Source organism: Podarcis raffonei, chromosome 4 (genome assembly GCF_027172205.1).
Source record: "Podarcis raffonei isolate rPodRaf1 chromosome 4, rPodRaf1.pri, whole genome shotgun sequence".
In the NCBI taxonomy this organism is placed as follows: domain Eukaryota; kingdom Metazoa; phylum Chordata; class Lepidosauria; order Squamata; family Lacertidae; genus Podarcis; species Podarcis raffonei.
In genome coordinates this window covers 30,718,716-30,741,626 of record NC_070605.1, presented here as the reverse complement: position 1 = coordinate 30,741,626, position 22,911 = coordinate 30,718,716, and the positions used below count along the sequence as shown (strand labels likewise).

At 41.6% G+C, this 22,911-nt stretch overlaps 1 protein-coding gene and 1 long non-coding RNA gene across 2 annotated transcripts; one reads left to right on the top strand and one right to left on the bottom strand.

The window, feature by feature from the left end:
• Positions 1–399: 399 nt before the first annotated feature.
• RFXAP (regulatory factor X associated protein) lies at positions 400–14,174 on the bottom strand. Its single transcript, XM_053386064.1, has 3 exons — positions 13,407–14,174; positions 4,254–4,361; positions 400–3,878 (listed from the first exon to the last, which is right to left on the bottom strand). The coding sequence occupies exons 1-3, from the start codon at positions 13,932–13,934 to the stop codon at positions 3,768–3,770; spliced, it is 747 nt and encodes a 248-aa protein (XP_053242039.1). The 5' UTR covers positions 13,935–14,174; the 3' UTR covers positions 400–3,767.
• Positions 14,175–17,221: 3,047 nt separating this feature from the next.
• On the top strand, positions 17,222–18,965 carry LOC128412748 (uncharacterized). Its single transcript, XR_008330152.1, has 2 exons — positions 17,222–17,378; positions 18,617–18,965. It is a non-coding gene; the product is annotated as an uncharacterized LOC128412748 (long non-coding RNA).
• The last annotated feature ends 3,946 nt before the right edge of the window (positions 18,966–22,911 follow it).

Sequence of the window (22,911 nt, the reverse complement as noted above, 5' to 3'; positions counted from 1 at the left end):
CTGCCTTACCCACAGAAGATGGCAGGGAAACTGATATGGCAGCTGCTATGCCCAGACACAGTCCTTTACACTTACCTAGAGATAAGCCCTATGGAATTCAGTAGGGCTTACTGTTAAGTGTTACACAATTGCAGTGTTAGTCAAACATTGTTTAACCCCAGAATTCAAAGCCACTCTCAAATCTGTAAACAGGCACTGAAAAGCTCTACTGTTACTATGGGCAGTTAGACTAGTTGAGTAAAAAAGCAGATGTTTGTTTCCTATAGCTTCTTGTTTAAAGGGTGGCCAGTGAATAAATTTGACATGCTGTCATGAACAACTTAATTTTGTTGGCTAGAATTGCCCTGCTGTACCAGTGATAAAATTTTGTCTTTACTGTTAATAAAGTTACTCTATAAATAAGTGCAGCAGCTTTATTTTCATGTCTAGAGTTGACAAATTTTTAGACAGAAGTTTATTCCGTTTGAAAAGCAGTAACATACCAATAAATGGGTCAACAGCAGAATTAGAGTAGGAGCAACTCAGAACAACAAAGATAAAATGTACCTACAGAAGCAGAAGGGTGCCATTAAAGAGAAAATACAAAGAACTATAATGACAATTTGCTTATACCTTATCACTGTTGTTCAGAGGGTTGCTAAGGCCAAACTGGCCTCTCCATCTTTCAGAGCTGACACGCTAACACCACCATCTGCAAATTTGCTTAATCCACATGTAAAGTAATTTTGCTCTAGGACAGTATAGAACACAATTTATGACATTCATGTAGGCAAAGTAACAGGTAACTTCTTCCTTATACCAAACACAAAGTACACTTTTCCACTCAAAGGCCCTAGTGAAAGATCGGTTTAATCCTTATCTTGTTTGTAGTGCTATAAAATTTCATTCTGAGGTACATGAAGTCTTTATAATGACATTACTATATCTGTGCTTCAAGAGCCTCATCAAAACTTGTATACAAATTCAAACTCTTAATTTTCAAATTTACATGACAAGAGTAAATAGGTTTCTTAATAGTTCAAACGATCTGTTTAAATTCTGATAAACAACTACTCCAAGTGAAGTGGCATTAAGGTGGCACCCAACAATGAACATAAAAAACAGCCCAATTCTTGTGTGTCCAGCATAAATGAACAAAATAGCTTAGAATTCATATTCATATTCATATTCATACCTACTAATCATTTTACAAGCTTGAATGTGATGCGCTCTTTTATTTTCCATTAACATTACTACATACAAACCAAAAATATGCACCTGTCACTTAAGGGTCATCATGTCAATAAGCAAGTACAACACATGAAGCTGGAACAACTCAGACTTCTCAAAAGAATTAATATAACAAAAGCTACTTGAACTGCATTATGGCTGAAATTTGAATGAAAAATAGCTGCACATGGCACCAATTCAGGGGGAAAAAAACATGGCCAGTTCGCTCTCCATACTACCAAAATGATGGTTGGCAGTAGTCATATTATTGGAAACAAATCCGTACAAACCTAATTTGTAGTGAGATTTACATTGTTTCTATATCCATATAGATTAGCTACATTGACAGCCATTGCTTCTTCCAGCATGATTTTTAGCACTGGTTATACCCCCACCCCCAAATTTAAACACCATTTGTAAGAAACCTCAAAGCAGCTTACAAAAAAAGACAAGAAAATCAAGAAAAAAATACAATCCTTCTACAAAACATACAAAAGCTAACACACAAAAACACAATCACCTCAACTGTCTAAGCATCTGGGTGGGCTTGTCTAAACGAATGTTTTTAGCAGGCACTGAATGTACCCATAGCTTCCATGCACACAAGGGTTTGCCCATCTATTTCTTATGTATAGGACATTTGCTTCCATCTTTGCAGTTAATAGATGTGTGTCTGTACAAATGAACTATTGCATGTTTGGAGTGCATATACTTCTCTAGGGCAGGGCACATCACTGTACACTATAGGTAAGAAGTATTCAATTGTATGTTCAAAAGAAAGGTTTATTTTAATATTGTCAGCTTGGTATGCCTAGCACCACTTCAAATATGATAATTGCATAATGATCCTCTCACATCTGAATTACAATTTTCAACTGAACTCTGAGGTATATATTTCCATCTATTTGACTGCTTCCAGACCAAGTACCCTTTTTACGTGCACATCTGATCTCAGATATTCTCCTGATAAATGTTGTCTTTCCTAAAGCTTCTTTGCTTTGTTAGCGCCAAAGTAGCTTCTATTACGACACCTTGCACTAACTGTAGGAGATTGCAAGGGGCATGTGGACAGAAATCCTCACTCAGTACAATGGGTTATATCAGGCATAGGCAAGCTCAGCCCTCCAGCTGTTTTGGGACTACAATTCCCATCATCCCTGACCACTGGTCCTGTTAGCTAGGGATGATGGGAGTTGTAGTCCCAAAACATCTGGAGGGCCGAGTTTGCCTATGCCTGGTTATATGAAGAGCAGTTTATCTTGTACGATACAATTGCAAGGTAGATAATGCCACTTTTGATGAGCTAAGATTAGCACTCTTAGCAAAATGCTGGAATATTTCATTCATATTTCACTGCACTAGACTCAATTATGTGCCCCATGATATAATAAATCTGACAAGGAAGGTTACTGTAAACAACAGTTAATTTCCTTCATGCAGAATTGAAAACTGCAAGTCAAGGTGAAAACATTTAATTTGCAAATGAAAGAACAGACAAGCGACATATCTTTTAAATTTGCATCTCCCAACACAGCTTAGAGTTCTTTCTCTAAAAACAGTAGCCTAGAAAACATACACACTTACTTCAGCTTATCAATAACTAGTCAGGAAATTGCTATGAAAGAACAGGACACCAATTATATACAATATGTACAGTTTTTAAATGCTTTAAAAATCTGATGTACAAAAGTTAACTTAAATGACATTTTTCAAAAAGTTTCAAAAAATCCTTGAACACGGTCAAAAATAGCCTGAAAATTACAAAGATACAAAACTGATACCTTAATGTATCCTTGTATGAACAATTTGTGTTCTTTAGTAAACAAGTCATTAAAAATATAAAATTAATATAAATAAGCTCAAATGGATGCCTCTTTATGAATCATGTCAGTAATATACTGCAATACTCACACTAATACTTAAATCATGTTTACAAAAAGGCTCATGAAATTAATACCAACCGAGTATACATTATTTTATAATGCAATATAGAAACTGATCAACTAGATTGGCCAGAGTGTCAAATGTCACACCTGTGTTCAATGGTGGGCCAAATCTTGCTGAACTTCCCTCACAAAGCTGTAAGCCCAGCATTCCCCTCTCCTACATCCCTGAGCAACAGAGGCTACTAGATTGGCTCAAAGTTTACAATTTAAAACTTCCATAGAAAGTAAGTATTGCTTTTTCAATGACTGTCATCGAAGAATAACTTTATGCAAGATATAAAAAATTTTCACATAGTAAAACATTAAAATAATTAAATTGGTTTTTATTTGATCTATTAATTTCTCTCTCCCAGAACACTAAAACTTGGCTTCCAAAATATTAACAGGCTTCAGTGGACGGAGAGAAGATGTATCAAAGCTAACAAAAACCATTACAAATAAATAAATTCTGGGGGAAAAACCAAATAGGTTTTCTTACTTGTCCAATAGAAAGTAAAACCACAGCATAAAACAGCTAGAGCAGCTTGTAGGCCTCTGTTAGTCAACTTCTTTCCTTCATCCACCATTCCAACATGAAACTGAGCTGAGGGTACTTGAACTACATTCCTATCCTCACACTGGTGCTCCTGGAAACTGTTGCTGCCTTTGCTCCAATGCTTGTTGACTTAGTAGCTGCTGTCGTTTCTGGAGAAACTGTACAACTTCTGGACTTCTCAGAAGTGACTAAAAAGAGACAAAAGACACCAAATTAGACAATGTCTGCAATCTTCCCCTTCCACACACCGAGTACAAGGTATGCAAGGATTTCTTAGAGCCAAAATACACCTCCCACCTCCCAGCATAATAGAGGTGGTGAGCATGCAACACACCTAACCAGCCACCAAAAGATAAGACCCTCTGCTCTTCATTTGATGCATTCAGCATTCTCATGAGCTGGATTTAAGTTCTGCATGTAGGGCCTAAAAAAGTGGTACAGAGGATGTGCCAAGAGAAAACATGATCACTTATGTTCAACATATGAACTGACTTTTTAAATATCATCATCATGATGCAGGAATCCTCTGGACACTTTCTATTTCAAAGGCCAGAAGCACTTACCAGTCTTTTGTGGTTCAACACTTGTTCCAAAAGTGTAGGTTTTGCTGGCCGATCACCAATGTTTCCTGTTCTTTGCTTTGATATGGAAACTGAACTTTCAGTGCAATCCTGACCACAAGAAAAACAGAGGGGGGAAATGTACTTATTCTCACTAGAAAGCACTAATGGGAAGTTTCAATACAAGACTTCTCAATGACTTTTCCTGAAAAATTATGAACACAGTGCAATTTAGTGCTGACTACTAGGGAAGTGGGAATAGCTAAAAATTGCTTCCCTCCCTATCCTATTGATGGAAACAACTGAGTGGCAATTGGATACGACTCTCAGCTATTATTATGACACTGACACACCATATTTCTTTGCAAGAATAACTAAAGACAGATTATACCAGGGGTCGGCAAACTACAGTCCGGGGACTGGATGCAGCCCCCCAGGCTCATAAATCCAGCCCGTGGACCCTGCCGCCTGCTCGATCAGTCCCCGTGCGCTGTGGACGCCTCGCCGCACGGGGACTGATTTCCACGACACTGGCATGGCTTCTGTGTAGGCGGTGACGCTGACCCAGCTTCAGATTGGCTGTGAAGCTCCTGCAGCCAATCCAAAGCTGTGGACGACTCTGGAGCTTCCGGTTCAGCGTGACTCTGAGCTAGGCGGGGGTTTTTTCCTTAGGGAAGAATCCCGAGCTTTTCGGAGAAAATAGGGGTTCCACAGGGCGCCGTGGTCCCCTGAAAAGTATCTGGTGGGCGTTCAGATACACTGGTTCCCGCGGAGCTAAAAAGCGGACCTCCCGGCCGTCAGGTAACTCCGTTTCGGAGCGAAGAGTACAGCGGGGGGAGAAGTGGGCTGAGGGAAGCCATAGCTGTCTCCGAAAAAGCGAAGCCCCGAGCCTGCAGGAGAAGTGCTGGATTCTCAAAAGAAAGAAATTCGAGCTTAAAAAGGATAAAATTAAAGTGGATGTCATTTAAGGAAAGACTCGAAGAAGAGGAAGTCAAAAAGAGCTCGACTTTTATCTGAAATCAGCGTGGACGCAGAGACCTAAACAAAGCGGAGGAAAGTGTAAGTGACGCTAGCGGTCAAAGTTCTTCTCCCCGCTCTACGTTCTTTAAGACTACTTTAGAGGATACAAAATAACTGGCAAGAGAGGAAAGTAGAGGGGGAGCAAAGAGGCAACATTTGGATACTATTTGATACGACCCAGCCCTCTATTGAGATAGTGGAAAAGAGGAGGAATTCAGCCTCTCTCCTGAAAGCTCTGAGGAACGGAAGACTCCATTGTGTTACGGCGTGGACGCCATTACTTACTGTTTTTGCATGTCTCAGAGGAGGGAGGGAAGGGAGGGTACGGCGTCGGTGCTCTCCCCCCCTCCCCCTGAAGCTTTGAAACTCCGAAATATTAATAGGTGGAACTAAGCAATTTAAATAGACGGACTGCAGTGGATACTGCATTTCCCTCTTTGAGGAAAGGAATTGGAAAATCCCCTCCTCTCCCCCTCTTTTTTCTCTCTTTTCTGTGTGCTGTCCTTTATTACTCTGTGGTTGGTAGACCCCTGGTGGACGGGAGAGAAACTACAACTCATTTTGATAGTACTTGCTAATCTCTCTGGGCTGGCTTAACGTCTCTGAAAGTTGGACTTAAATACATGAGGGAAGAAAGTTGGTATGTTTGAACTTCTTCGGGACCCTCTTGTTGATCTCATTCGCAGTGGAATTTAGCCCAATTGAGGGCAAGAAGATAAAGAAGAAAAAGAGTGGTTCTATTAAAAAGATATTTCTCTCTTTTCTTATCTTTTTTCTTTTTTGCAAAAGATATCATAAGGAATAGACTATTTTGAGGTAGGAAGAATTGACTTAACTACCGACGGATCTGGCCCAGCTTCAAACCTCGGATATTATGACTGGAATATAATTTGAACTCTGATCTAAGTCCTGAACTTTGATTTTGGGATTTTTATTTTTTTTTTCTTTTTTTTTTCTTGGTGGGACGTTGGACTACTTTATAGTGGGTTAACCTAATTGGTGACACCAAGAGGGAATTATTGGAGTATTACCTTAAATCATTTAGTGGAATTGGTTGTGAGTTTTGTAAAGATTTATAGAATTGAATTATCATAATTATCATTACCTTTTTACATTTAATTGAAAATGTCCTACCCACCAAAGAAAGGTGGGAATGGGGGGACTCCAGTAGAAAGAAAGGGGTCCAAGCAAGAATCAGACTTCAGATCGGAAATCTTAAAAATGTTTGCAGAAATTAGACAAAGTGAGAAGAATCTAGAAACAAAAATAGAACAAGTAGACTTAAAGATAGGGAAAATGGATAAGAAAATAGATGAAACTGTAAATGAATTGAAAGGCCAAATTAAAGAGGTATCCAAAAGAACTCATGTATTAGAGGAGGGAATGAAAAAGACAAAATTGGAAATGAAAGAACTAAAACGTGAAGATGATAAAATTAGAGTAGGCCTCTTAGAAACTAATAAATCACAAGAAGAAATGTGGGATGCGATCTCTATGAACGAACTCAGACAACGGGAAATTAATTTAAGGATGAGAGGGGTCCCAGAAAATCAAGGTGAAAATATTAGACAAAAATTAGTAACAGAATTGGCACAATGGTTGGAGTACCAAATAGAAGAGATAGCAGGCATGGTACAGAATGCTTTTAGAATGAAAGTGAGAACGACTAAGGCAAGAAGACTGCCTGGGGATTGTCTGATAACCTTTAAGGATAGAGATATGAGGAATTTGGTACTCCAAAAAAATAGAGAAAAAAGATTAATGATAGATGGGAGTTATATAATTATTTTTAAAGACATTCCAATTAGACTGCTAAAACGAAGAGACCCTTATAAGCCACAGGTGCAAATTCTTAAAAAGAATAATATAGAATTCAAATGGGAGTTCCCGGAGGGGATCTCCTTCACTTACAAAAACAAGAGACACAGATTGACCAGCCCGGAAGAGATAGGTAAATTTCAGAGGAAATATAAGGAATTGTTAATAGAGGAAGAAGAAGAACTTAAAGGAGCAGTAGGAGGAGTGGAGGTTAAAGGTGTGAAGGATTTGGGGGAGAGGAAGAAATTGGGAGAAAGGCTAGAGGGAGAGGAGGAAGAGGAGGGAGAGGAAGAGGAAGAGGAGGAAGAAGAAGAAAGATTATAAAGAACTACTTTATAGGAAGAAAAAAAAAGTTTTTTTTTGATTATTCGGAAATAAAATGGCGTTAAAATTGTGGAACTGGAATATTAATGGACTGAATGATAAAAAAAACGGAATAAGGTGGAACAATTTCTAAAGAAAAAAAATTTAGATATAATCTGTTTGCAGGAGACACACGTGGCGAAAAGGCATAGGAGAATTTTGGTTAATAAAAGACTTGGAAATGAATTTATATCATCAGATAAAAAAAAGAAAAGAGGAGTGATATTGTATATAAAAAGTAAAATTGAGGCTCAGCAAGTATTTAAGGATGAGGAGGGAAGAATTATAGCTGTCCAAATCAACTGGCAAGGTGAAAAACTAATAATTGTTGGGATCTATGCACCTAATGGAAACAAAACGGACTTTTATAAAAATTTGGAAGAAAAACTGTTGGAATATGTAGACCAAAAGATAATTTTGATGGGTGATATGAACGGGGTAGTGTCAATAGAAATGGACAGACTGAGAGACAGTGGGACAAAAGAAGGTAAATTACCTAAAACATTTTTCGAAATGGTTAAAGATTGTAACCTAATTGATATTTGGAGACTGAAACACCCGCTGGAAAAACAATTTACCTTTTATTCAGAACCAAATCAGTCGATGTCCAGAATTGATCAAGTCTGGATTTCGAGTGAACTAACTCCAAGAATTACTCAAGTGGAAATTGAACCAAGAGTAATCTCAGATCATAGCCCAATCAAATTAGAACTTAAAGGCTTTGAAGAAAGATCATTTAGGTGGAGAATAAATGAAGGCCTATTTGATGATCAAAATTTTATCCAAGAGGCACAGAAGAAAGTGAGTGATTACTTTGTGGATAATTGTAATAAAGGAACGAAGATGAGTATAGTATGGGACGCAAGCAAGGCAGTGATGAGGGGGTTTTTTATACAGAAAAATTCATTCAAAAAGAAGAACAGAGAGAAAGCAAAGACAGAGATCTTAAAACAAATTACGGAAAATGAGAAAAAACTAATTAAAAAACCAAATAATATAAGAATTAAACAAAGCATTAAAGCTCTGCAAACTCAGTTTGCAATGATAATAAACAAAGAAGTGGAATGGAACATCAAAAGATTTAGACAAAAAAATTTTGAATTTGCAAATAAATCAGGAAAATGGCTTGCTTGGCAGATTAAGAAAAGGAAAGAACAAAGTACAATAAATAACATTAATGTGGATGGAGAAGAGATAACTAGCCCTAAGGGTATTAGAAAAGGATTTTTGGACTTTTATAGACAGTTGTATAAGAACAAAGAAAAGAACAGTATGAGGAAAATAGAGAGATATTTAAAAGGAAAAGAGGTGCAAAAGATTCCAACAGAGGTAACAGAAAGGCTGAATACCCCGATTAATAATGAGGAAATTAAGGAGGTAATAACAGAATTGAAAAATGGGAAATCCCCAGGACCAGATGGGTTTACAGCAAGGTACTATAAAGAGTTGAGAACAGTCCTAACAACACCATTAAAAGAAGTAATGAACAATATTCTAAAAGAGAGAGAGATTCCGGGGACTTGGAAAGATGCATTTATAACCTTTATTCCAAAAGAGGATGCGGACCAAACACAAGTAAAGAATTATAGACCGATTTCCCTATTAAATACGGATTATAAAATCTTTGCAGGAATAATGGCGAAGAGATTAAAAAAGGTGTTACAAGAAATCATCCATGAGGACCAAACGGGTTTTCTTCCTGGCAGACAGATGAGAGACAATGTGAGGAATATAATAAATACTTTAGAATATCTGACAGCTAGGAACGAAAGACAGGCAATGTTAATATTCGTTGATGCCGAAAAGGCATTTGACAACGTATCATGGGATTTTATGTTGAAAAACATGGAATATATGGAATTGGGGAATGATTTCTTGAATGGAATTAAGGCAATATATACTGATCAAAAGGCGAAATTGATAGTGAATAATGTGATAACAGAAGAAATTAAAATATCAAAAGGTACCAGACAGGGCTGTCCGCTTTCACCCCTGCTGTTCATAATGGTCTTGGAGGTTTTGCTGAATTCAATTAGGAAAAATGAAAGGATAAAGGGGGTGGCAGTAGGCCAAAATGAATATAAAGTCAAGGCCTTTGCCGACGACTTGGTAATAATGGTGGAAGATCCGATGAATAGTGCCCTTGAAGTGTTGGAGGAGATTGAAAAGTTTGGTGAGGTGGCAGGCTTTAAGTTAAATAGGAAAAAAACTAAAATTATAATCAAAAATATGGACCAAACAATGACTGAAGTGCTGCAGCAACAAGTGGGTATTGAAGCTGTAAAAAAGGTTAAATATCTGGGAATATGGATAACACCAAAGAACATCGATTTGTATCAAAATAATTATGTTCCGGTGTGGAATCGAATTAAGAAAGATTTGGAGGGATGGGGGAGGTTAAAATTATCTTTTTGGGGCAGAATCTCAATGGTAAAGATGAACGTGCTCCCAAGGATGCTATTCTTATTTCAAATGATCCCAATATTAAAAGGAGTAAAGATATTTGAGGAATGGCAAAGAATGATTTCAAGATATGTCTGGCAGGGCAAAAAGCCGAGAATTAAATATAAATTGTTAACAGATGCAAAAGAAAGAGGAGGCTTTGCCCTGCCAGATCTAAAATTATATTATGAGGCGTCATGTCTTTGCTGGGTAAAAGAATGGATAAAACTTAAAAATACCAAACTATTGGATTTAGAAGGCTTTGATGCCAGATTTGGGTGGCACGCGCATCTATGGCAAGGGAAGAAATTGGGCTATAAATCGTTTGAAAACCACATCTTCCGGAAATCATTAATGGAAGTGTGGGACAGATATAAGAACATATTGGAAATGGGAGTCCCACACTGGTTATCCCCACTAGAGATTATGGGAGTTAAGAAAATCAATATGAGAAGTAACTGGATTACTTATGGAGATTTAGTGGTAAAAGAAGATGGGAAATGGAGATTAAAATCATACGAACAAGTAAAAGAACATGTGTCTGACTGGCTGCACTACTATCAGATAAGTAATATGTTTAAAAAGGATATGAAAGAAAGAGGGTATAAGGAAAAAGATTCGAAATTCCAAATAGAAATTGTTAATAATGATTGTAAGATAATTTCAAAAATGTATAAAATTCTATTGGAATGGTATACGTTGGATGAGGAAGTTAAAGCAGTAATGATCCATTGGGCCAGGGATTTAGGGTACAGTATAGATTTGGAAGATTGGCAAAAAATATGGAATGAAAACTTGAAGTTTACAGCATGCACTACGTTGAAGGAAAACACCATGAAGATGGTATACAGATGGTATATGACCCCTGCTAAATTAGCAAAAATGTACAAAATCTGTAATAAATGTTGGAAATGCGGGGAGAAGGAGGGTACATTTATACATATGTGGTGGGAGTGCAAAAAAGTGAAGGGATTCTGGGAACTGGTTTATAATGAGTTAAAGAAAATGCTGAAATATAGCTTTGTGAAGAAACCAGAGACCTTCTTGTTGGGAATAACTAGAAATGATATAAAGAGGAGGGATCGCAAAATCTTCCAATATGCAATAACAGCTGCGAGAACATTACTGGCCCAAAGGTGGAAGCAGAAAGAACTTCCAAGTATTGAAGAATGGAGAGAAAAACTGACAAATTTCGCAGAACTTGATAAACTAACTGGGAAAATCAGATTTCAGAGAGACCATGAGTTTTTAGAGGACTGGGGGAAATTTAGAGATTATTTGAAAATTGTATGTGAGGAAAATATAACGCTAGTGTGTTTCAAAGAAGCTTTGTGAAAAAAACAAGGAATATTGCAAAAATGTAAAAGAGGATGGAAAATGTATCAAAATAGTAATATTATAATTAAGGAATGTGTAGATAAGAAATTAAGTATGGATGATTGTCAGAGGAGTTGAGGGAGGTCGGATAAGTTAAAATAAGTGATGTTTAAAATTGTATGATTGGAGATATTATGAAAAAAACTCAATAAATATTATTAAAAAAAAAAAAAACAAAGCTGTGGACGACTCTGGGCAGGCGGCGATGCTGGCGTGGCTGCGGATTGCTGCAGGAAGTTCCTGCAGCCAATCCGAAGCCTCGCTGCCCACGTGCTGAGGTAAACCCAGAGAGGCTGGCAGGTGGCCAGTGGGTCTGGGCCACGCCATGGGCATCGTGACGGGCACGTCACAGGGCTTCAGCCAGAGCTTAGTGCGCCTGCTGGCCCCATGCCTGGCACTGCTGCTGGTGGCGCGCTCGGCGGCTGCGCTGGAGCAGCTGGACGGCAAGCTGCATGCCGCCTGCCCGGTGCTCTGCGTGCATGGCCTTGGACGATCAGCCACAGCACATGGTGAACACCGCCTGAGAGCTCCACGTGGATGGGCTGATGGAGTGGCTGCTGCTCACCAACAATGCCGGTGAGCGGGCGGCGCCAAGACGCGCTCCTGAGCGCGTGCAGAGTGTGTTCCTCCTCCAGGTCCGGAGGCAGCTGTGCGACCAGCTTGCAGGATATTTATATTTTTTAATATATAGTCTAAGGGACAGTGGACCGGCCAGCTGATGAAAAAGTTTGCTGACCCATGCATTATACATTTGAATCAGCTAAAATTTGTTTTTAATCACGGTGGCTGCCAAATAATGAATTCTATGACAAAGGTAAAGAGCTCTAACAGAGATCTGTGACAAAAATGTAGCAGCCTTTAAAAATTCCCCACTTTGTTTCATGGAAGGCATGACAGATTGGTTTCACACCAGTTCCAAGCTGGCTGTAATGTGTAGGTCGGACTCTGAAAAACTAAAAAATCAGGACACTTGTCAATGAGGAGTCATGTTTTCAGTGTTATAATAGGCCCAAAACGATGGAACTCATTCCCATTAGAAATCAGGGAGGCACTGCCCCTGATAAATTTCAGGGTCCAAGTCAGCAACCATTTTATTTCAGGGGGACTTTGCACCATTAATAATGTTGTTGTTGTTGTTATTCAGGAGGTCTTTGCACCATTAATATTGTTTTTATTGTTAATTAAACTTCTATACTGCCCTACATCCAAAGATCACAGGGCGGTTTGCAGTATAAAAACACAAAATATATAACAAGAATAACAACAACACCCCCTGAGTGATGTACTCTGGTGTTTTAATTTATGTTTTAAATATGTAGTATGGTTTTTTTAAGCTACTCTGATACGTGGTATTAAGTGACGCATAAATGTTTAAACAAATAAACAAAGAAAACTATGTGCAAGCTAACCTGTGGGCAAAGCACCAGTGCAGCAATGTTGTCGCAGAGATGGTATATATATAAAAAATGCAACGACAAAAACGGCATTCTGAAGTTATTTCAGCACCTCAAAATATACCTAGTCTTAGAACAGGGGTGAGGAACCTGTGGTCCCCCAGGTGCTCACAGCCTCCCCCTGCCATCACAGGCAGCCAGCCAGCTGGGAGAAGGAATGATCATTCTAGCCACGGTCCTGCCACATCTAGAAGGCCACAGGTTCCCATCCCTGAGTTGGTTGCTCATGTTCAAGGGCCAGTGATGTTACTACAGCTCCACTGCTGTGCATAAAGAAAAAGAACTCATTTTCCTGCTTTACACACCTCACGACAGAAAACAGCCTGCGTGTAGGTGCGACGAGGAAGAGGGATCAAGCTTGTTTTGTCCTTGCTCTGGAGCACTCAAATCAATGGCTTCAAGTTACAGGAGAGGAGATTCTGACTAAACATCAGGGGAAACTTTCTGACAGTGAAGAGTTGTTCGAGAGCGGAACGGTCTCCCTCGGGAGGCTGCGGGTTCTCCTTCCTTGGAGGCTTTTAAGCGGAGGTCAGATGGATACTTGAGCTGGGAGTCCTGCCTTGAAGGGGGTTGGACTAGAGGGCCTTTGGGGGTCCCTTCCTACTCTACGATTCTCTGATTCCCAGCATCCCAGCTCCAGAAATAAGCTCTTTTCAGCGGTTTCCAGTGCCCCTCTCCTCACCTCAATTCTTCCGCTGCCTCCGGGAGAGATCCCAGCTCCAGCCTGCGCGGCGGCGGCGGCGGCGGCTGTGGCAGAGCAAGGGGTGCCTCCTCCTGCTCCGCCTCCGCCACTTCCAGCGCCCCCCAAGGCCTGGTCGCTCTTCTTGCGCTTGTACTTGTCCTTGTACATCTTGTTGCGGTGCCTCTTGCACATCCAGGGCTTGCGCTGCTTGGCCACTTGCGTGGTGGTCTCGCTGCAGCCTTTGTAGGTGCAGCTCTTGCAGCCGCCGCCTCCTCCTCCTCCTCCCGACTGGGCGCCGCCCTCCTCCTCGTCGTCCAGATCCTCCAGGCCTCCGCCGGGGCTGCCGGCGCTGTCGCCTCCGCCCCCGTCGCCGTCCGCGTCGCCCGCCGCCGCCGGGCCCAGCTCGTAGAAGACCATGAGGCCCGAGGGCGCCTCCGAGGCCCCCCGTGACGGCGGCTGCGGCTGCCGCACCACCTGGGGCTGCAGCAAGGTGCCCACCGCCTCCCCGTCCCCGCCGCAGGGCTGCATCACCAGCAGCGTGAGCGGCTGCGGCGGGGAGGGGGAAGGCGACGACGAGGAGAAAGCGGCCGAGCTGCCGCTCGTGTTCCCGGAAGGCTCCGTCCCTCCGGCAGGCCTCGCAGCCAGGGCCTCCCGCAGGGCCCCTCGGCTGCCACAGCAACGGCAAACGGGCGCCACGGGCCGGGCGCTGACAGGTTGCCGGCTACTACGCACGCGCGGGGAAGGCGGCGCGCACGCGACCTCCGCCTCCTTTCCCCGGAAGCTCACTTAAGCGCGCAAGCGCAGAGGCGGCGGCGGCGGGGCTTTCCCCTCCATCCTTCCCCGCTTGCGCGTGCGCGTTGCAAGCCCGACGTCGCGCATGTTCAAAAAAGGCCGCTAGGGTAAGCGATCTCCTTTATGATAGTGGAGTAGCGGGAGGATTCGTCGTGCGCATGCGCCGTCGTGTTGGCAGCCTGTTCGATGGGCTAGTGGGAGGCGACTGGGTTTCTAATAGTGGGTCGGGGAAAATCGCTTACTCGGAAGTAAGTTCCACCAACTTCAGTGTGTTTTACTTCCCAGTTACAATGTAACAGTTCTAATCAATCAATCATTTTATTTGTATACCGTCTTTCCATAGTTCAAACCGTTCTCAAGGCGGCTTACAACATAAAAAAATGACATAACTGCAAATATAACAAAAGAAGTCATAAACAAAACATGAAAGTACATGGCCAAATTGAACAATTTCCACATAAATGGTAAGATCCAGAATAAAGATACTAAACATTAATTGCAACAACAGCAACAGCTGCACAAAAAACAACAACCAAAAGAAAACACAACCCAGCCCAAGAGCCTGTTCAGCAGCTTTAGGTTTTGTAGCTGGAGTCAGTCAGGGACTTGCCCTCCCAAGCCTGGTGGGGAAAGGCCTGCAAGGCAGGCAGCAGTCTTCCAGGATTCTCAGAACATACGGCTTCTTAAACAGATGCAAAGTTTACCCATCATGAGAAGAAAAAGTGAAAATGGGACTAGAGGGGTCTGTCCAAGCTGCAGTGGAGAATGCACAAAACGTCTGAAAAAAGTATAAGAAGTTCTGAAAGCTCCTGAAATCTTGACACAGTTCAGCAGAGATTGGAGGTGGCATCCAACCTTTGTAAAGGGTAAAGGACCCATGGATGGTTTAGTCCAGTCAAAGGCAACTATGGGGTGCAGCTCTCATCTTTGTAACAATATAGAGCAGCAGGTTGGTGTCATAATGTTTCCTAAACTGTGAGTTCCCTCCTGGCCAGAATATGTATCTTGTTGCATTACACCACAGAAGAGAATAGGCATGCTATATGTGTGTGAGTGTATAGAGATATAGTTACATAATTCTATTATATAACAGCTTTATCAAACAATGAATATAAAATTGAGTGGATCACACCTCAGTCAGTACACTACTTGGAAACAATCACGTGTCATCTTGTCTAACAGCAAACACTAGATGCATTGTTTTATTTAGAGAGCTCATGATTTGCTATACGGCTTATGCATCTTAAAGTAGGCGAGAGGTTCTCCACCCCAGTTTTAAGGGTCAAGACCAGTTGGGCCTAGAAAGGCACTGGTAAGTAGTGCAGCTAATATATAAATCCATTAGGATTTATATTGTGAACCGTATTGTGAACCAGCTAACCTTTCTAGATCTTCTTTCAAGGCAACCCCAAAGAAACTGTGTTGCAGTGGTGTAGTCTGCACATGATGAGAGCATCAGCCACTGTGGCAAGGTCAGCCCTCTCCAGATAGGAGTGCAGTTGACGTAACTGCCAAAGCTGGGATAAAGCTTTCCTGGTACTGAAAGTTATTCTACTGAAATCTAGCCACAGTTTTAAGAAACAAACAAACTTATTTTATCATATGAGCTAGTCAAGTAGAGAGAGGTCTCAGCACAGGCACCCCCAAACTTGGCCCTCCAGATGTTTTGGGACTACAACTCCCATCATCCCTAGCTAACAGGACCAGTGGTCAGGGATGATGGGAATTGTAGTCCCAAAACATCTGGAGGGCTGAGTTTGGGGGTGCCTGTCTTAGAACAATAGTAGAGCTTTGTGGATTGAATAACTTAGGTTCACCCTCAGCATCGCTAGTTAAAGATCTCTACTTGAGATCAGCGAGAGAAACTGCAAGTCAATGTAGACTGACAATACCCAGCAAGAGGAGCCAATTTGCCTGTCTGAGTATAGAGCAGATTCATAAGTGGCAAATTCCCTAGCCATAATTTATTATTTTAAAATTATCTGTAAATGGACTTTTGTGCTTTTTATCTTATTATATATTTTTTAAAAAAGTAAACAAAGGAATTGGGGGTGAGTGGGTGGGTGTTCTATCAGATGTAGCTTTAAAAACATCATTGTAAAGCAAGACTAAGAAATGTGTGCATCTAATGGCATGCTAACCTTACAGAAAAAAACCATCTAAATGCAAATTACCTTACAATTGTTGTACTATTATAAAATGCTAAAAAAAACCCCACCAAAGATGACAATGTGGGATTTTAAAACGCTTCTTTGAAAGATATGTGAAGATGTGATCATATACAATGTGAGTCGCATTTAGAACAGTTCTACATCACAACCCATTGCAGAGTCAAGGCACACCTAATAAACCCATTTATTGGTGCCTAACTTTGCACAGGATTGGGCTGTTAAAATTACATTTCACAAAGGATTTCGAAAGGCTTTTAATTCTACTGCTTCTAGAGGTAAATAAGAGCCACAAATTTAATACAAACCTTTGTTTAGCTTACAAGCAAGATATATGCAGAGTCAAATATAACTTTTTGCTTTATTATGTGAAGTTATCACATGAAGCTGATTATGCTGGGGTAGGAACTTTGATCTGAATAGTGGGTTGTATGCCTCCCTCCCCCCAGCCCCTATGGGCCATTTTGACAGATGAGCAGGGCTAGCCAGCACCTTGGGTAGCATATGTCAAATTGCAATCTTTTGCCCTAATGTTCATCACTTTATGCTTGTTTATGTTGAATTGCATTTGCCACTTTACTGCCCATTCACTCAGTTCGGAGAGGTCCTTTTTTGTTTTAAATACCCTGAACAACTTCATATCATCAGCAAACATGGACCCTTCACTGCTCACTAAGTCTAGAGTATCTGAAGAAGTGTGTATACACATGAAAGCTCATACCTAGAAAGCTTATACTTAGTTGGTCTTTAAGGTGCTACAGGAACAGCTTTCAATATTTTTTTTAAAAATCTTTCATCATTGTTATTAAGTCTAGACAGTTTATGAACTAGTTAAAAAGCACATGTCCCAATACTGATCCTTGAGGGATTCCACTTTCTACATCTCTCCATCCGGAAAACAGCCCACTTATTCCTACTCTCTGCTTCCTGTCACTTAGCCCGTTCCTGATCCACACAAGGACCTCACCTCTTCTTTCATGCCTGCTATGCTTACTCAGGAATCTTTGGAGAGGTATGTTGTCAAAAGCTTTTTGAAAATGCACTGTGTCAATCAGATCACTTCTATGCTTGTTGACACTCTCAAACAATTCTAATAGGTTAGTGAGACAGGACTTACAGTACTCTTGCAGAAGTCATGATGGTCCCACTTCAGGAAGAATTGTTCTACCTGCTTCTGTATGCAGGAATAACTTACTGGCAGCTGTTCAGCCATGGAACGGACTATCTCAGAAGGTGGTGGACTCTTTCATTGGTGCTTTTAAAGCAGAAGTTGGATGGCCATCTGCCAGGGATTCTTTAGCTGTGATTCTTGCATTACAGAGGGTTAACCTGGATGACCTTTAGGCTCCCTTCCAAATCTACAGTTCTATGATTCTATAGTTATTCTATTTTAACAATATTTTCCCACAGCTTTCCAGTGCCAGTTCTCATGGAATTTTACCTTCCACATCCCTCCATTGAGAGAAGAGTCCGTTTAGTCCTGTTTTCTGATATTTAACCAGTTACTGGGGTTCACCAGTTAACCAGGACCTCGCCTCTTATTTCATGACTGCTAAGCATATCACATCTAAAACCTCAGTATCTTGCAGAAGGAATCTAATTTCTGCTACTGCATTTGGCTCCCAAGTGTTCCCATTGTGCTGTTACCCCAGACAGCTGAATTGCATTTGCTCTTCCTGCTTAAAAAATCACTGCAATATGTGTAAAACACAACTATGCCCCCTGATTACATATCAAAACAGTATCATTTGCCATTCTGGATTTTTATTTTCACCCAGTGATCATAATCTATCCTGGTTGTGCCATGTTTTATTCAGATCTGTATGGAAAACAACAATCAGAATAATTTTAGTATTTGAAAGACCTTCATGAATGTTAGTGACATCATGCTTGATCTTTCTAATGAAACCACCACTTAGCTGTCTCATGAAAGAATTTTATTCCAAACAAGAAACTGTTACTGCTGAAGGGAGGATTCTTCCAAATCAGAAACAAACAATAGAAGCCAGCGAGTGGTCCCAGATTGTGTCTTAGCTTTTGTGCCAGGTAATTAAAGCTCTTTAAGGAGTCTGAGAACTGTAGAGGACTAGATATCCTTCTGATTCATTAAATTAAGAAAGGGCCTTCAAATAATGGCCTTTAAAATGTCAGAAGGCAACTTAGCATAACTAGATTGGGGAATGCAGTCGCTGGCAGATCAGCTTCTCTCAGAAGAGGAGGGGGAATATTCCCCCCTCCTGCCACCTCCAGTGTTTTCAGAAGCAGAGAGAGAGCCAGACACAGACACAGAACCTGAACAGCTTAGAAAAGAGTTACCCAGCTACGAGATAGTGACAAGGGAACCAGAAGGGAGGGGACAGCCAGGAGAGATGTCAGTCGAGAGTGTGGGGGACCCCCTTCCTCACCATGGACTCGGAGGTCTGAACATATCAGAGAACAAAGGAGGCATAGGGAGGGAGGAACTTCCCATTGGCGCCTGTCTTGCTGCAGAAGGAAGTCGGAAGGAGGGTTTAGAGTAGGCAACTGCCCTTCTTGCAGAGAGCTGTGTATTTGTGCTCACAACATGAAGCTGTAATAAAAAGGACTATCAATCTATCAACTGCTCATTAATTCTTATCTGTGAAGTTACTGAAGTGAGGGGAGGACTCTCCGAGCTTGACAGCAACTGGCATTGCACCAGTAGAATACCTTCAACAGTTGTCTATCCTGATTGGCAGCAGTTCTCCAGCATCCCAGGCAGAAGTTCCTTCACATCACCAGTCACCTATTTCTCTTAACTCAGGGATGGGGAAGCTGTGGCCCTGCAGATGTTGAGAGTCAAACATCTGGAAAGCTGCAGGTTCTCTATCCCTGATTGAACTAGAGATGCCAAAGACCGAACTTGGGTCATACCACAAGGAAAGCGTAGGCTTTACCACTGAGCTGCTGTCAAAAAACAATCCTACCCTGCTCTTATAGTTCGAACTTTAAAAATATAAGCCTCCCAAGATCTAACAAGAGCAGCTCAGTTTCCTTATATAGATGGGTCTGGTGTGGAAGCTGCCCTTTAGAGACTTGAACTAATGATCAGCTGTGAACTTAGCAATGCCCCAATTGTTCCACTTCCCACATTTACAGATCAGCATTACTAGAGAATTGGATGGCTCAGTCCCAACCAAGACACCTGCCCTTTAGAACATCATAAATTACACAATTAGATCAGGGTGGGGTGGGAGGGAAGCAGAGAGGAAGAAACTAATTTGTAGCGTTTGCGGGATTTGTTGTAGCACACATCAAAGATGTACAATTGTTAGTTAAAATTGCTTCCATCTGCTCATTCTGGCTCTAAATATAAATTTGGTATTTCAACAAAATAATGCAATAATATGCTTTTCTTTTTTAGCAGTGGTGGGGGAGAGTGGATGGAATAATTGCACGGAAGCAGATACTGTGATTCTTGCAGCCCTATCAGTACCTAAGCAAAAGCCCATTTGAATCAATGGAACTTTCCCTGTTTCAAGATCTATAGGTAGAAATGAGGGGGGGAGTGCTTAAGATAATAGGCTGTGTAGACATTGCTGCCTTAAAACACTACTAGAATTTTCTCAATTTGGATCAAAGCTTGTTCGGGAGGAAACACATCAAAATGTGTTTTTCCAGAGGTGTTTCCAGAGGTGTAGCCGGGGCAGGGGGTGCTGCTGGGTGATTGCCCCAGGCACATTTAGAGGGGGGGGCATTCATGCTGCCCTCCCCAAACCAGCCCTGTGCTGCTTTGCAAGGCTGGGATCTGATCAGAAAAAGTTGCACAAATGGTGTTTTGCGATGCTAAGTTATTACAAGCAAGAAATCCTAAAATGCAGCTATCATGGAAGGGCGCTGCTTCTTTGAATATTGCAGAGTTCCTGGTGTGTGGTGGTCGATTATAACCACTGATCATTTTTCCCTTTGGGGAACTTCCATGCTTTGAATATGTTCCTGCTGAGATTTTGCATAAAAGCCATGGCAAATTAAAGCCATCCACTTTCAAATTCAGCTCACTCACAGATCGTGGTCTCTCACACTTTCATGGGTAGGAAAATACATCTGAGCCAATGAAATACCCATCCCCAGAGGATTTCATTTTTCCAGGACGCCATCTCTGAATAAAACACTTCATTAGCAAATGTGCTCTGTTCCACTGCCATCATCTGATCAGGGATTTTGAGCAAATGTCACAGCTGAAAGCAGAATCAACTACTGATGAAGAGGTAGCAGATGGGCCCAAGGCCCATATTGGGTGGGAAACAAACAAACAAATAAATATGTAGGCCCTGAGACTTATGCTGTTATTGAAAAATATAAGTGAATAAAAGATATGTGTGTGTGTTTGTGTGCGTATGTGTAAGGTAAAGGTAAAGGGACCCCTGACCATTAGGTCCAGTTGTGGCCGACTCTGGGGTTGCGGCGCTCATCTCACTTTATTGGCTGAGGGAGCCGGCGTACAGCTTCCGGGTCATGTGGCCAGCATGACTAAGCCGCTTCTGGCGAACCAGAGCAGCGCACGGAAATGCCGTTTACCTTCCCGCTGGAGCGGTACCTATTTATCTACTTGCACTTTGACGTGCTTTCGAACTGCTAGGTTGGCAGGAGCAGGGACTGAGCAACGGAAGCTCACCCCGTCGCGGGGATTCGAACCGCCAACCTTCTGATCGGCAAGTCCTAGGCTCTGTGGTTTAACCCACAGCACCACCCGCATCCCTTGTTTGTGTGTGTAGGAATAAATAAATACTTTACATCTGCAAGGAGGAACCTTTTCTCCTGAAAAAAGATCCCGGCAGTAGTTCATGACAAGACTGTACCGTATTCTGAAATGAGCACATTGCTGAAATCTACTCATTGTGCAATTCATCAGCTAAACTCCACGAATTTCCACTTTTCTGTCACAAATGTTCATTTCCCACAGACACTTTTTTGGAACATGTCCAGCTGCCTTTAGAGTTAAAATATGAATTTTACCACATTTTTTTTAAAGGCAGGAGATCCCTCACCCCAACCTCATTATCATATCAAAGGCCTCCGCAGAATATGGAACAGCGGAAGTCCTAATGGGAAGAAGACTAGAGGGTTCAGAACAGTTTCATCTTCGTGAAGTAGGCCTTCTGAATGGGATGCATGAAGTTCAGTATTATGGAGGGCGGCGGGCTGAAAAGGTTTATAGCTCCGCAGGCTCATCTGTTAAATTACTCAGCAGAAAACCCCGTCAGCTTTAAAGATGAAGGTGGAAAGGGGGAAAGATATATGACTTGAATAAAAAGTTAAATTGTATGTGTATTTGGAAAGGGCGAGGAAATAAATGCAGCAAAGTTTTCTACTTTGGGGATGCTGGTCAGCACATACCAATAAAATAGCTTTAACAAGGACACAAAGGCAGTCTCACTTCTGACTTTCAGGTGCCTCTTGAAGTCACTGAGGAATGCTTATATTGCTTTTAATGATGGGCTTTTGCTTTGTGTTGTTGTTGTTGTACACCACCCATCTTGATATGGCGGTAAAGGAATACTTTAATAAACAGATAAAACCAACTACAGCTTTTTATGGCTTTGCCATCCTCCTTCTGTGACACACCCAAGCCATACCATCTTAGAGATTGACATTAAAGAGCCATCCGGCTGTGAACGTGGCCTCTGGCTTCTAGCAAATGCTGGCAGGCACCTACCTTGTCCTTTAGTAGGGCAGCCACTTAGAAAGAAGAAATGCATCACTTAAAAAGAGGACAGAGATCTGCATAACACTTGCCATACAAATGCCATAAAATTTGCACATGCTGTTTTATATGCTATTTTATATGCAAATCTAGACATAATAATGGCAAACAGAACTATAATTCATCTCCCTGCAGTGGGGAACCTGTCTGCTGTCCAGGTGGGGCACTGTTAATGGCCAATTTAAAGACCACTGTTATGTTTCTCTATCTTTAAGCTGGACTTGGACCAGACAGCCCTTCGAATAGGGGACTGCCCTCTGACAATGCTCCAAATAGAGGATTGTCTGCTGTAAAGTAGGACACATGACCACTTTGTCATTCAGGAATTGCTGGAAACCACAAGAGGGGAGAGTACTCTTGTGCTTGAATCCTGCTTGCTGGTTTCCCACAGGTATCTGCTTGGGCACTGGGAGAACAAGTTGCTGGACTAGATGGGCCATTGGCATGATCCAGCAGACTCTTCTTAGAAATTGACTCCCCTGCCAGAGAAAGGATAGCTTGGAGCAGTTGAATAACAAACAAACAAACAAACAAACAAACAACAACAACAACAACAACAACAACAACTACTACTACTACTACTACTACTACTACTACTACTACTACCACTCTGGGTTGCTTCCAACAAAATATTAAAATACAGTAATGCATCAGATTTAAAAGCTTCCCTAAACAGGGCTGCCTTCAGATGTCTTCTAAAAGTCTGGTAGTTGTTGTTCTCTTTGAGATCTGGTGGGAGGGTGTTCCACAGGGTGGGTGCCACTACCGAGAAGGCCCTCTGCCTGGTTCCCTGTAACTTGGCTTCTCGCACTGAGGGAACCGC

Excerpts from the sequence above, each read along its gene's own strand:
- RFXAP (XM_053386064.1), bottom strand. The coding sequence starts at position 13,934 with ATGCAGCCCTGCGGCGGGGACGGGGAGGCGGTGGGCACCTTGCTGCAG. Across the intron at positions 4,362-13,406 it reads GAGGCAGCGGAAGAATTGAG|GATTGCACTGAAAGTTCAGT; the intron begins GTGAGGAGAGGG and ends TCTTGTGGTCAG. Across the intron at positions 3,879-4,253 it reads TGTTGAACCACAAAAGACTG|TCACTTCTGAGAAGTCCAGA; the intron begins GTAAGTGCTTCT and ends GTCTCTTTTTAG.